The sequence below is a fragment of the Diachasma alloeum genome, unplaced genomic scaffold, assembly GCF_001412515.2.
Source record: "Diachasma alloeum isolate Michigan unplaced genomic scaffold, Dall2.0 Dall_scaffold_01136, whole genome shotgun sequence".
In the NCBI taxonomy this organism is placed as follows: Eukaryota; Metazoa; Arthropoda; class Insecta; order Hymenoptera; family Braconidae; genus Diachasma; species Diachasma alloeum.
Genome location: NW_021681246.1, coordinates 249573 through 265195, shown reverse-complemented (window position 1 = coordinate 265195; position 15623 = coordinate 249573). Strand labels below are relative to the sequence as shown.

Sequence of the window (15623 nt, the reverse complement as noted above, 5' to 3'; positions counted from 1 at the left end):
TACATTCCCCCCTGTTTTTAGCTTCATTACTGGAGTCTTTCGGTGGGCGAATTATCAATTTCTATAAGAAAATAAGTGTTTATTTTGTCCTACTTGTTTTATGGCAGTAAGAAATAGGAAAAATTATCTCAATCTGGGATTTTTCATCACGATCGCGTAGAATCAGGATTTTTTACGACTTCTAACGATTTAATAAAGTTATCTGTGGAAAGAAATGAAGGGTTGACTTGGAGTAAACAATGAACAATATTCTCTCAGTTTCCTGATAATTTTGTATGAATCATGCGTATCGCAGGTGAATGAATTTACATTTACATTCCCCCCTGTTTTTAGCTTCATTACTGGAGTCTTTCAGTGGACGAATTATCAATTTCTGAATAAATCTCATAAAATCGTATGCATATAAAAAAAAGTGTTTGTTTTGTCCTACTTGTTTTATGGCAGTAAGAAATAGGAAAAATTAGGCAGATTAGGTAGAAATAGGAAAAATTAGGTAGAAAAAGATAAGCGCGCACAGATCTTGTGATAAAAAAAAGTAGTCATTGCGGCGCGATAATGCAGAGCTCTGCATTCACCACCAACAATTCTTCAAAAACGAAACAAAGAAACATAATTCCTAGGGGGTTTCCCTTTGTCCGGGTTTTCCAACTCCCTCTCCCGCCGGTCCTCCCACATTCAACCTAAGAATGCGTGACGAACCAACACAACGAAGTTCATCGATACGCTGCCACGTGATTGGCTGCTGTCGGCACGCTCCATTCGGGGAAGAACCGAGCGTTTTTAATCAAGGCCTTGGATGACGTATTCCAGATAAACAAGAATTGCAAGACACCAATCGACTAGGTGAGTCCAACAACTGCGAGTCAGATTGTGCGTGCTCCTCCAACCGATCGCATGTTCCCTTATTCATCAGTTTTTGCAATTTTTTACTGAAACCCCAACCCCATTCCGCCGAGTGTCTATAACCAAACCATTTCCACCGGTCTCGTCCCCTCGACTCGAGTTGAAAATCAATGTTCAATTATGCCTGAAAAGTACGACAACATAAATTTACTGCACAATGCACTCGCCGACCCCCAGAGTTTCTACAATTACGGTAATTTATTTGAGTTTAATGTAATTATATTTGCGAGATGTGGACGAACGTTGGAACTCTGCCTGCTCTAGCCTGAGTTGGGGACATGCGCAGAATGACGTTCGATTGTCGTCCACATCAACAGCCCAGGATTCCCCCTTTCAGGTGAATCACTGAGTCTATTTACACCGTACGAACTTGATGTGTTGTTAGCGTTGACATAAACTCAAAGGAGTTCGATGGGTTTCCTTTTACATGGGAAATAATAGCCAACTTCTGTCTCGTTTCCACTGAGACTAACTCATCGTTGTGTTTCCACTGACGAGTTACTTCAACTCTACTCGTGTCCAACTCCCCGGTGTGAATAGGCTCACTGCTCTGTAGATGGACGAGCTACTTTTGGATAGGAAATTACGCAAAAAACACTGAAATGTGAATTGTTGCTTTGAATTTTCACCAACTGTCGTGATTCTTCACCACTGAGTGACGATTTTTTTTCGATCAATTTTTTTTTTCATTTGCTAAAAAACAAACGTCCATCTACTGGGCAGTTTACCCTACAACAAGAAAATAGTTGAGGCATTTTGGTGAACGATACGATTTATTTTGTATGCGGCACATAACATATAGTAACTTCACAAGCGTAATTTTTGTTCGATGATCGTCCACATCAACAGACCAGGATTCTCCTTTTCAGGTGAATACACTGAGACAAAAATCTGAAATTCGATTCAGGGTAAGCTACCCAGTAGATGGACACTGCCCTGTAGATGGACGAGCTACTCTTGGATAAGAAATTACGCAAAAAAACACTGAAATGTGAATTGTTGCTTTGAATTTTCACCAACTGTCGTGATTCTTCACCACTGAGTGACGATTTTTTTTCGATCAATTTTTTTTTTCATTTGCTAAAAAACAAACGTCCATCTACTGGGCAGTTTACCCTACAACAAGAAAATAGTTGAGGCATTTTGGTGAACGATACGATTTTTTTTGTATGCGGCACACAACATTAGGGGAGGGTGGGGTAAAATGGACACTTTAGACTTTTTTTAAATTACTCATAACTCAGAAACAAATTTATCAATGGAGCTCACTTTAGGCCCATCACAAAGGGCAAGGNATAGTTGAGGCATTTTGGTGAACGATACGATTTTTTTTGTATGCGGCACACAACATTAGGGGAGGGTGGGGTAAAATGGACACTTTAGACTTTTTTTAAATTACTCATAACTCAGAAACAAATTTATCAATGGAGCTCACTTTAGGCCCATCACAAAGGGCAAGGATTGTTCTTTGCATTGAAAAAAAATTATTAAATTTCATCACCATTTCAACCTGTCATCAACATTTTTAGAAAAGTCAAAAGTGTCCATTTTACCCCCACCTTCCCTATAGTAACTTGACAAGCGTAATTTTTGCAAATCAAAATGCAGTTAAACTAACCAAAGTTCAAAAGTAGGGGAGGGTAGGGTAAAATGGACACTTGTGACTTTTTTAAAAATATTCATAACTCAGAAACAGATTTATCAATTGAGCTCAGTCTAAGCTCATCACAAAGAGGAATCATTGTTTTTCAATTGGAAAATAAAATTATTCCATTTCATGAACAATTCAACACGTCATGAATATTTTAAAAAAAGGCAAAAGTGTCGGTTTTACCCTACCCTTCCCTAACCATGACAAATCTATCGTGAGGAGAACTATAAAATAGTTGCAATGACTACATTCCATTGTAGTAATTGCTCCTTCGGCCATAGTTACCGTAACCCATGGAAAATTGTTGAGGACTTTTTGACTATAATTCGATGGTGATGGAATATCGTCAGGAGAATTATATTTTTCTCTCATTGCAATTGTCACGATAACGAGTGTAATGCGATGTCTCTTGCTGCAGATATTTCATTTGCGTCAGCTCACATGCCTGTGACAACGCCGTACATGAGCTCCCCGGAGTCATCCAGCATGGCGTCCCCAATGGCGGTGTCGTCACCTGAGGACTTGGACTTCCTGGGGTCGTGCTCTGAGAGCACTCTGCTGAGGCTGGGAGAGCCTGGAGGTACCTATTATTCGAGTGACTACTTCAACAATTAAAATTTAATAGTGATATTAACGAATTGACTACTTGATAATTTGTGGGCGTCCACATGAACAGGGCCCACTTTGACGGTATTGGAGTTATGTATGTTCCGATAATCTTGATCAGATTTCTCACATTTTGAGCCCAAAATCAACCCGATAGAATGAAAACTGACGTCAGTATAGACGATCAAAAAAACAATTTAAGGGTGCCAAGTGAATTTGGCGATGACCTTGAAAATTGACATTTACCAACAGTTATAATTTTTTTAATTAATAGTATTAGACAGATGGTGAACATCGGTGACAATTTTAAAATTTTAGAACTTATGGATATCGAGAAATTGAATAAACAAAATCAGTCTTATACACGGCCTCTTGTGGAGTTTTGATTAAATTGAACGTTTCAACCCCCTAGGAACTCAAGAAAAATTTGAAAAAATTTGAAGATATGGGGAATGATGTGTTCAATGTGATGGCGACAAAAAACAATGGGGTACCGGGGTGAATAAGAGAGATATTTCAACCCGCCGTACCCATTTGATCCCATGCTTTCTCGAGGTTCGTCACGCGAAATAGAGGATTGTCCGCATTTATTTTCTCGATGTCTAGTTCCGGTTGCGGGCTTGAAATTTCGTCGGATGGATGAATACATATTTCTCCAATGATGGAGGGAAAGAAAAAATTTTTTTTGAATCTTTTTTCAAATTCACTTGGCACCCTTAACATAATTGATGTTTTTGTTCAAGGTATCACTGCTGAGCCCATGGATGCGCCGGAGATCGAAATCCTGGATCAGCCAGTCGAGAAATTTCGATTCAGGTACAAATCAGAGATGATGGGGACACATGGGAGCTTGTCCAGTGTCAGCTCGACGTCGAGGAGGAAGCGACAAGTGCCGACTGTCAAGGTTGGTAGAATATATATTGCAAACAATAGAAAAATCTACTGATTTCAGTAGCAAAGCGGTAAAATGATTCAAGTCGACTTTGACTATTGGCCAGTTTTTAATGAATATCTCGGGACCTGAGGGAGATAGGAAAATTGGTGTCATCACCTTTTTTGTAGAATGAATTCAGAGCAGCAAAAAAGGTTATTACAAAAATCTCGCCATCTCCCTTACATTCTGAGATATTCCTCGAAAACTCAGCTGAGAGCTGAAATAGCCTCATCTTAACGATATCCAAGTACTTTGACTACTTTTTCTCCAGTGAAATGCTTTTCTACTGACCATTACGAGTATTTTCTATAAATAATTGATAAACATTCAATTTCCCATCTTAAAAATCATTTGCTTGGAATCGTAACAAATTTATCGATATTCACAATTTTACTAGAAATTGATTTCATGCTTAAAAAATAAGGTTTCTGGAAGTCTAAACAATTTCAATTATTTATTTATAAACAACAAATGTTTAAAAAATAATAATTTTGTGTAAAATTTAATTTAAAAACCGCTGGATATTCAAGATTTTTTTCAAATTTTTCTCACGCAATGCAATTGACAAAATTTGATGATTGAAAATGGTTGGATATAGGAGCTGATCCACGTCAAATCAGCAGGACAACGAAGTGAATGCAGGGGATTTTCATCTCAATTTTTTTCTGAAATAATGGAGATTAGACAAAAATTTTGAACAAAGAAAAATTGAGAAATGTGGATAATTGAGGGAGTTGTGATTTTTTGAAAATAGAAGATTTAAGGAGCCTAATATTCATCATTTGCTAATATTTAATTGAATATTCACTTATTTGGGCGATGATTGCATGAATAATAGCGATTTTCGATCATTTTTAATAGTTGTCTTAATGAAAAAATTAATATCCGCCGAACTACTGCGAAAGGCAAACTCTAATTGGCGCCAAAATTCTTGACATTTCATTGACAATTTTTGGTGAAAATTTCAGATTTTTCAAAAATTAGCTCTTTGAGTAATTAACGATAAAAAAACAGTCTTTCGTATAAACCTCGTCAAACTGAAGATAATGTTATGTATGACGTCTCATTTTGAAGGGATTTTCACGTTCTTTGAGTGTGCCAAAGGACGTTTTTGATATCTTGAAACCCCGCAGAGATGGGGCCAATGTGGAAAAAAAATCGGACAAAAACTAGTAATTTTCAAAAAATCATAGCTCCCTCAATTATCCCTATTTCCCATTTTTTTCAAAATTGTCGACCAATCGCCATCTTTTCCGAAAAAAATTGAGACGAATAATTCCCAGCATTCGCTTTTTAGTCCTGCTGATCTGGCCTGGGTCTACACTGACAGAAAAACGACAAAGTTCTCGAACAAGTCTCACTTGTGCCAAAAAATATTTTTTTGAAAATTATCAAAAAAGGATTTTTAGTGCCAAACATGCAGAGAGTGCGTCGGAATGAAAAATTTTTGTCGCAAAAATAGATTTAGTAGTTCAAAAAAAAATGCATTCTCTGTACATTCAAGAAAGTTCATTTGTAGCACTACTCGTTTCGTTTATCGTTTCGGCTATCTAATAATCACAGACAACAAATGAACCCTTAAATGAAACAATAATAATGATATACAGTAATCTTGTAACTTGGGGATAAAATATTTGTTGATAAATTTTCCTCTAATGAGATATTTTCATCCTGAAAAGGCCCCGTCTGGTGTGAATTATCCGCCTCTTGAGCCAAACCTTTCGTTGCTGTCGAAAGCAGAAAAATTATTCACGTTTGAGGCTTTCAAATTCGACCCAAACAAATTGCTTTTCGGCAATTTTCAACTAGCGCCTTTGCTTGCCCAATCAAGACTTGTTTGCCGTGTTTGATTGTCTCTCAGTGTACTCATACCGGCCTCTAAACTGTAAAATATCCTCGTATATCCTCAATCTTCCAGCTGCTAAACGGGATAGGCACCATGATAATCCGTTGCACAATCGTGACGAAGAACGAGGAGCGCCGAATACCGCACGCCCACCACCTGGTGAAGCGCGAGGGCAACAGTGAGAGCGACACCCCCTACGAGCTCGAAGTGTCCGAGGAGAACGACTACATCGCCTCCTTCGTGGGCATGGGAATAATCCACACAGCGAAGAAGCACATAAAAGACGAGTTAATGAAGAAAATGAAAGCCGAGAAGCTCGAGGAGATCCGCAGAAAGGATCCCACCAGAAAATCCCTGAGCGTTCGCGAAGACACCGCGATCCGAATGGAAGCGGAATCCGCGCAGAAGTGGATGGACCTGAACAGCGTGGCCCTGTGCTTCCAGGCCTTCGTCCGCAACGAGCACGGCGTCATGGAGCCGAAGAGCCAGCCAGTCTACTCGAACACAATAAACAACCTGAAGAGCGCCTTAACCGGAGAACTAAAAATCTGCAGAATCGACAAATACGCGAGTAGCTGTGCTGGCAACGAGGAGGTGTTTCTCCTCGTGGAAAAGGTCGGCAAGAAGAACATAAAGATCAAATTCTTCGAGCTGGACGAGAAAGACAACGAAATATGGACGGACTACGGAAAATTCTCAGAGCTCGATGTGCACCACCAGTACGCAATAGTCTTCCGCACACCCCCTTACAAGGACAGAGACATCACCGAGCCAAAGACAGTCTACATTCAGCTGGAGAGGCCAACAGACGGCGATTCCTCAGAGCCCATGCAATTCACTTACAAACCAATGAACAATCTTCTCCAGAGAAAACGCCCCCGAATGTCGTACTCAGACAGCGCTGATTTGTCCAGTGGCATCGACTCAACCACAACAATGTCGAATCACGTGCTCGCCACGTGGAAGCCCTTCGTGACGCCCCTGACAGCGAGCGAACGATCAGCAGAATTGCGAAAGCTACTGGACGAAAAATGCGACTCTGCTGAGTTTCGAGATTGCCTAGACAACATCAATCTGGAAGAGTACATGTCGTTGGCCGAGCCGCAATCAGACTTTGTGTCTGAGTACTCTTCGGACGGGCCACGACCTCGTCGGCTTGCCCCAGAGGGTCCCAACTTCGCAATTAGTATTCTGAAACAGGTTGTCGAATGCCTGAAGAAGAACTTCAAGCTGGATCAGAGTGTGATGAAGATGCTGAGGGAGAGAACTTCTCATGGTGATACTCCACTGCATGCAGCCATTCGCTATGGCCAGAGGGACGTTGCCAAGTACATTCTGACGCTGATAGCTGGATATCCAGAGCTCAACGGTCTCGTTAGCATCGAGAACGCCTCGGGAAAGACTCCACTGCATCACGCTGTTTTACTCAATCAGGCTGACATTGTTCGAGCTCTTCTGCTTCTGGGGAGTGATCCCAATGCCTGCGACAGTCATGGGTCGTACGCTCTTCACGAGGCTGTGAAGATGCCAGAGAATTGGGAGTGTGTGGATGCCTTGATTAAAGGTAAAGTTGATATTGAACGGCATGATGATGCTGGCCGGACTGCACTCCATTTGGCTGCTCAGGCGGGCTCGGTACGGGCTGTTGAGCTGCTTGTCAAGGCTGGGGCTGATGTCAATAAATCAGAGCGCTCGTATGGGCGTACTGCACTGCACATTGCTGTCGAGGGGAGGCACATCGAGGTTGTCAGGTATTTTCTGGAGAAGACAGATGTGAATGTTAATAAACAGAATTTTGGGGGGAATACTGCGCTGCATGCGGCTGTTGTGGATACTGGAATTCGGGCTCGGGAACTCTGCAAGCTGCTCACTAAACATGGGGCTGATCCATCCATCAGGAATAACCAGAGGGGCTCGAGCAGTCATGCTAATGAGGAGGAAGCTGATGGGGCTGAGGAGGCGGAGGATATCAAGCAGGAGACGGATTCCAATGATGAGGATGATGTCGAGGGACAGTCGTCTTTTGATCTTGCGTCGAAGAATAAGGATGTCGTTGACATTTTTTCGGCGGGGGTTGAGGCGGGTGAGGAGATTGAACTCAAGATCAAGGAGGAGATCATGGACACGGATAATGAGGGGGAGCTGGACTGGCTGGAGTTGGATGAAATTACGGATTTGGGGAATATTCTGGAGAGCAACAATGGGTGGAAGCCGCTTGCTCAACGGCTTGGCTGCCATTCGTTTCTGTCGAATTCGTTGGAGAAGTCGGGGGCTAGTCCTGCGTTGACTATTCTCACTTTTGCGCAGGTATGTTATGTCTCAGTGTCTACTTAGGTTTGAGGATCTTGTGTTACTGGGGTTTGACGGTTTTGGTATTTTCATGTATTGCCTCAGAATGGATGCAGTGAAATCGTTCTATTTTTAGATTCTCTGATTTTGCTTGGAAATTATGTGGAATGGTCTCAAACGTAAAAATACGTAGTTTGACTGTGGTGTCCATCTGATGGTCAATTTTTAGAAATTGAAGAATAAAAGGACTATGATAATTCAAAAAAATGTGAAATTCTGTGAGATTATAGGTATTAATGAGGACTAACTCTGTGCTCAATTTCAGCCCGATCGATCCTACCGTTTTTGAGAAATCGCCATTTGTTTCTAAATAGTTTTTCGTAAAAATCTCAAAAATTACTCAACCGATTTCAATTTTCTTTTTTTCAAAATATTCGTCTTGATGTCTTCTATCTTAATTAATTAAAATATGCATACCTGTCCGTACGAAGTTGCCGAGATATTTCCTTTTTTCGGCTTTTCTCTAATTTAATGTAATGTTCAATTTCACATAATTTCGGGTACTTAGGAGTCTCGAAAGAGACGACTATCTAGTCAGATTTCCCTCAAGACTTGTTTGAACCCTTTTTATTTTTATCTTAACGTACACTCTTGTTAAGACATTTGAAAATTTCTCTTTTAAGGCCCGGGTGTACCATCTTTCGAACGTTATCTCGATGTTTCTTTTTCATCTTTCGTCGTCTGAAATTGTCAATTAAGCCCTGCATCATGCAGAAGTTTTGAAAAATTGTGAATGAATAATAAAAAAAAAGTAGAAAAAATTCTCAAGTTTTTCAACGGGCATTTTTAATTTATATTCAGAATAAGTTGAACAAGAAATTTAAAAATGTATCTGATTTACGGTAACAAATGGCGGCCTGTCACACAATGTCTTGCAGGGGGAAGACTGATTTCGTAAATCTTTTCCCACACTGCTCAGAGATATTTATTACGGAAAAGGCTCTTTGAAAAAGTTGTAATATTTTGGAAAATTTTTGAATCACACTTTTATCACATAAAAATGGCAGATGACTACATACCACTGTTTTGAAGATTGAGATACCTAGCTGTCACTTCCCATGAGGAGTTAGTGTTTTGTTATCCACCATGGAAAATGACAGCTAATAGATAATTTGCCACAGCGAATCAGATATTTGTAATTTCCACTTTTTTCAACTCATTCTGAATCTCAATTAAAAACGCTCTTTGAAAAAGTTCAGAATTTTTTCTATTTTTTTTTAACATTCTATCATAATTTTTGGGAATTTCTACATGATGTACCACTCAATCGACAATTTTGGATTACGAAAGATAAAAGAAATCCAGGTAACATTCGAAAGATAGTGCACCCGGGCCTTAAGACAAATGTCGATCATTAAAGAGAAAAATTGTCTGCTAGAATCACAGATCAATCCATTCGGAAGCATATTGCTAACTCATTAGCAGCAATAGCTACGCTCAGATTAAACAATGTCACTTGACTCGTTCTTTCAGGTTCAGGGATTCACAATGAGCACCTTACTCGATTTGCTTGTGGACTTGGAGCAAAAGGAGGCAGCCAAGTACATCGAGAACATCATGAAGAAAAAGACTCATGGCGCACGATGAGAACAAAATCATCCCAACAATTCATAAGCATTTTTTCTACCATAATCTGACTAATAATTTTTCAAGCGCAAATTGTGCATGTCAGAACTTACTATATTTTTTCATGGATAGTTCAATAAGTATTATGAAATCATATTATTTACAAAGTTTGTATGACGAATAATTGAGTGATGATAAATGTATAAAAGATGAAGAATAATGTAGAGATGATATATTGAATAAACTATTTTTTCGGTAATAATAGGGTAATATATAATTTTTGCACCTGTTATTCTATGACATTACCAGAATTTTTGCTTCTCGATGAAATTATTGTAATTGACCGATTTTCATATTTTCTAATTTTTTCTAATTTTCAATTACGAATTACTTTTTTGAAATTTAACTCCTACACAACTAATTTCTTTTTTTTTAACTAAAAAATTGCAATATTTATGTAAAATAGCGCCAAAAATGTTTCTGAAAGAATCAAGAAAATATTTTTAAAATAAGTCTCAATTATCAATCAAATTGTTCTTTGAATTCGTATAAAAATGTAATACTGCATTTCATTCAATTTAATTGAACTCATCAAATGCTATTTATTTTCTTTATTCTATATGCTGATAACTTATGACAACTATAGTTTTCTGCAATGTATTTACAGTTATTCACAAAAATAATAGATGCTGCGTATGAATCTCATTCCTAAGAAGAGTATTAATTCATGACGACTATAAATTTCCTCGACATATTTACAGTCCTTAAAAGATAAAATTGTAAAATGCAAGAAGACAATCCATCCATAATGCCAATTGTTCCAAAAATTTACAATGAATTAGCTTGACATTTAGTCAGCTGTTTGGATCTCATGCCTAGAAGAGGCCAAAGCCCCGAGGAATTTTTAAAAAGTAACTAATTTATGTCGTCTATAAGTTTCCTCAATGTATTTACAATTCTTAAAAAAGTAAAAATGAGGAATGCAAAAAGACAATGAACCCATTATAGTAATTCCCCCGAAAATTTACGAAGAATTAGTTTGACATTTTGTCAGCTGCTTGTGGAGCTCATTCCTGTGAGATGCCAGGATTTCAAAAAACTTTGCAAAAAATCGTTGAGCCGATTGCTCCAGATGAACTTTCCTCCTCATAACAGCATCTAATTTCTCCTGGGCCTCTGCCAATTCACTCTCCATCACCTGATCATCCGAACACGACTGCTGCAGCTCTTTGATCTCAGCCTGCGCCTTCTGAATGACATCCTGCCACTTGTTCACCTCTTCCTTAGCATTCTCCTTCAATTTCTTGATATACTGCCTCGTCTCACTACTCTTCAACACCATTTCATTCTTCTCCTGATCCTGAATTTTGATTTTATCAAGCAGTGTCTCCAATTTAGTGGATTGCTTATCGATAAATGTTTGACAACTGTTCAACTCCCTTTTAATAGTATTTTTCACATTGTTGATTGTCTCAGCCTTTTGCTTGAGGGCCTCCACAATGTCCCTCGTGGGGAAGGTCTCGGGCATCTTCAATTCATCCAAATCCCCAGCAATATCGTTGGTTACATTGATAACAATGTCCCTGTTGAATGCCAATATAGCTTTATCGAACTGATCACGAGCTTTCGACGCTTTCATATCCAACGCCCAGGCCTCTTTCTGTATCTCCTCAAGATGGTCATCAAAACTGTTCATATACCCCTGAATCTGTGAACACTGGTGGACAATCTCGTCCCTCTCCTCAATGTTCATCGCCTGTTGTTGAATAATTGCGTTAAGTTCATCGTGTTTATCCTCGTACTTTCGTTTCTCCCTGTCGTACAACTGAGATTCAGCGTCCAACTGCTGCATTTCAGCCTCAATAGTAGTCAAATATTTCGCCTGAGCTGACGAATGGGCTGTCTGTTTGCTCTCATCCTCAGTCAGCATCTTCAATTTCTCGGTGAGTTCGTTCAATTGATCAGTGACAACCTGATCGTCCTGGAGGAGTGCCTGCTCTTTTCTCAGGGTTTCTTCCAGCTCAGCCTGCGCCTGCTCAACGTCCTCGTCTGTGAAGCCACACTGGTTAGCCATTCCGTCGATGTACTTGTCCTCCAGCGCCTTCTCCTCATCCTCTTTACCGTCATTCCACACCTGATTGAAAAGGAATAATATATTATTATTGTTAAATTTAAATTAGTTGAAATTAGATAAAATTTTTCTTTCCCGAAATGAATTCTTTGCTATTTTTTTTATGTATTCTGTGAAAATGTGAGGATAGGAATTGAATTGTTGGGTATTGGTTCATTTGAAAAAATATATCAATTTTAAAATTCTCCCGAGACATTGAAAAATTAAAATTTCTTTTCACTTTCTTTCAACAGAAGTAGATAATAGAAAGAAAATACATTGGTTTTTCTTCATTATTAAAAAAAAAGTTTTGATATTTTCAAGATTGTGAAATCGATTCTTAAAATTTATTTCTGATTTTTCTTCCTTACATTTTCTGCAGTTCCTGTTTGTGTGAACGGAATACAATCACAGAAATTAAAAAATGTTAAGCTCCCTTCATTTTTTAAGAAGATGAAAACAATTTGAAAAATTTCGAAAAGCCAGAAAAATAAATTTTTTCATTTTATTGATACTGATTGACGACGATCGATCTCTCTTTGCAATTTCCTTCTTTAGTTCCATTGAAATGAGATCAAAGGGATGTAAAGAATTAATATTCACTCTACTTCAACAAGAGGGGGATATAGCCAGTCAGAGGAATCCTATTTTCTCCTGTTTACTAAAGATGAAAGAAACGGAAGTTGTTTTATATCGAAATATCTCGAAACTGCCTGACCGCTAATCCTTAATTCTGATTTGTCAATATATGACACGAAGTTATTAAAAAAAAAAAATACGTGGCATTTTCAAATTCTTCAGTGACATAATTTCAAATTCTTCAGTTGTAAATTTTTTTTTCTGTACTGCTTCTCACGATTTCTCGTCTGGGAATTGGTATTACATACTTCCCTAACTCTAAAACTTGAAAATCACTACAGAAAAATATTGTTCCTGGGCTGTTGCGATGGGGTTTTTTTACTCGTGTGGCGTTGGCTTCCGAGCCGAAGGCGAGGACTGGCCAACCACACGAGTAAAAAACCCCATCACAACAGGCTGGAAAAATACTATATATATAGCTATGTATATATTTCACATGTGTATATATATCATCGGTGAAATTAATAAATTCTGTCCATCTATGGAGACCGATTATTTTGAAAAATTGAAGACAATTAATTGAAAATGTAAGATTCTTTTACTCTACTTCGCTATTGACTTCAATCATTAGTCGAATTCTCTTTGATTCATTATCAATATTTATAACGTATTCATGAGAAAATGAAATTCAATGAATTCCACTTCTTCATTTCAACAAATGAATAGATCAGCGCGCGCATAGATCTTGTAAAATAGAATTCCACACCTGATACAGCTCCAGGAGTGACAGGAAAAGACTGCGATTTATCACTTCACCATCGGCACAGTCGTTGAAGGGCAGAGCATTGAGCTGGAACGTCTGATTGGCAAAGTCCTTGACCTCGCAAATTTCCACTAGCCAGGACAGCCAGGCAAGGACGTGGGGAAACGAGTGCATCGTGTTGGCTGTCTTCAGCCAGGATTTCGCCATTACTCCAGGGTAATGCAGCTTCTTGGCTATTTTTGGAAGCTCCTCCATGTAGTTGGTGAGGTTTAATTCCTGCTTGTACTCGAGGAGCTTCAGGAGAAAATCCGAGGCATTGACGAATATTTTCAGGGACACTGGCTTCAAACTTCCTGTAGTGTTGAGCATCGAGGATTTCTGGGTGTCGCTGAAGAAGTTGTCGATCCTACTCAGCATTAGGTTTTGGTAGCTCTTGTCGTTCAACGGTCTCGTGTCCTTTTTTGTACCCTTTGTGGTGCCTAGAACACTGGCACGCTCCGCTGAGGGAGAACGACCTCTGGCTAGACTTCCTATCTCACTGGGGGGGCGCAGATTCGTCACTGGAGTGGCTGTTGGGGAAATAATAATTTATCGTCAGTGGAGTTTACATTTTTTTTAAATATTAGCAGTTTCTTTATGAAGGGGTAATGTCGACGCAGTATTTTCTTGACGGAATGAACCATTAAATAGAATTGAGTCCCTTTATTTTTGGAGAATTAAATGTTTTAGTTTATGACCTTGGCCACGAAAATTACAATCCTCGCGCTTTAAAGATGTCTATGAAGTATCAAGCACTCAAAAAATTTTCATTTTGAGTGATAGTAGTTTAATTGCGCTTTTAATCACTGCATTTTTTTTTTCAAAATCATCAGAAATTGAGGTTTTTGCTCGAACATGAAAAAATTCAATTTTTGGAAAATGGATAGGGGATGTTAATCACATGGTATGGGAGAATGGGGTAATGTGGACACTTGACTTTTTTTCAATGTTACTAATTCATTGAAAGATTGAGTAGCGAAATAGATCAAGTAGATTTCGACTATTGGTCAATTTTCAATGAATATCTCGGAATCTAAGGGAGATAGCCAACTTTTCGTCATGCCCTTTTTTGTAGAGGGAATCAAGGGCTACAAAAAAGGTCATTACAAAAATTTTATTATCTGCCTAAGATACGGAGATATTCCTCGAAAACTCAGCTAAGGGCCAAGTCTATAGATTCAATGATTTTCCATCATCAAATTCGTCAATTAAATTGTGCAAAAAATTTGAAAAAAAAATCATGAATATTCCGTGTCACTGAAAATACATTCTGCACACAATTATTATTTTTTCAAACCTTCTTTGTTTATAAATAAATAATTGAAATTGTTTAAACTTTTGAAAACCTTTTTTTCTTTAAATGACTTATGTTGGAAAATTGATTGTTTATAAATTATTTGTCAAAGATGCTCGTAATTTTCAAAAATTGCAATTTTCAAATTATTTCATCAAAATTCCCCCAAAAGTAAACTTTCTAATTTTATCAGATTTTTAAAATGCTTTCTAACGGTTCAATATCTTAATTCAAATTCAGACCTGTAAAGTTTAAATAATAAAATCATTGTAAAATGTGCGGAAGCCCAAAGTCAAATGGGGCTCAATTGGAAGCTCTGATGTTCAACTACAAAAGTAGAAAAGCATTTCACTAATTAAAAATAGCCAAAGTACTTGATCAATTGATTCCTAACTTACGAACGAAACATTAGAAACAAAGAACGTCAAAAATATCCATTTTGCCCCATCCCCTCTTATGCGTATTGAACACGAATAATGACACCTGAGTGTGTGTACTAGTCAATTTTGTCAAGAAGACCATAATAATCAAGGATCTTGAAGGAAGACATCCGCAAGAGGATATCGTCCTTTGACATGAGCCCCCCCATGTCACCTCGATAATTATAATCACCTGTCGCTCTTGACGTCGACGGCCTGATGCTGGACCTCTCGGTGGAGTCATTTCGAATCCGGGGTCTAGGTATCTGCGAACTATCACCCACAGACGACCCTCTCTGCTTCAACGTCTTTCGTGAATCCCCCCGAGCTGAACCCTTGTCAGCCAGTGTTGACACACGCACCGGGTTCAGAGACGATTTACGTCCCACCGATGTTGGCCTCATCCTCGTAATTTCGATCGAGGAAAAATGAGTTCCTTTGATTATCTAAATGAGGCTGAATATCCGACAAAATGCGCCTGCAAATCACTGTAAACTATCAGCAACTTTCAAACTCAGACGAACAGTTATTTCCACTGACATCAACTGACATCGCACCACGGGA

At 38.6% G+C, this 15623-nt stretch overlaps 2 protein-coding genes across 3 annotated transcripts; one reads left to right on the top strand and one right to left on the bottom strand.

Annotated features, from left to right (window-relative positions):
* Positions 1 to 747: 747 nt before the first annotated feature.
* Positions 748 to 10117, top strand: LOC107045941 (nuclear factor NF-kappa-B p100 subunit). 2 transcript variants are annotated; one of them, XM_015268364.1, is made up of 5 exons: positions 748 to 843; positions 2973 to 3134; positions 3904 to 4064; positions 6013 to 8247; positions 9763 to 10117. In XM_015268364.1, the coding sequence occupies exons 2-5, from the start codon at positions 2996 to 2998 to the stop codon at positions 9874 to 9876; spliced, it is 2649 nt and encodes an 882-aa protein (XP_015123850.1). In that variant the 5' UTR covers positions 748 to 843; positions 2973 to 2995; the 3' UTR covers positions 9877 to 10117. The 2 variants fall into 2 exon arrangements, with proteins under 2 accessions (XP_015123850.1, XP_015123849.1); XM_015268363.2 differs by having other exon boundaries at positions 748 to 1096.
* Positions 10118 to 10302: 185 nt separating this feature from the next.
* Positions 10303 to 15617, bottom strand: LOC107045942 (kinetochore protein NDC80 homolog). Its single transcript, XM_015268365.2, has 3 exons — positions 15253 to 15617; positions 13311 to 13876; positions 10303 to 11989 (listed from the first exon to the last, which is right to left on the bottom strand). Exons 1-3 carry the CDS (start codon positions 15461 to 15463, stop codon positions 10880 to 10882), a joined length of 1887 nt encoding a protein of 628 aa, XP_015123851.1. The 5' UTR covers positions 15464 to 15617; the 3' UTR covers positions 10303 to 10879.
* Positions 15618 to 15623: the final 6 nt, after the last annotated feature.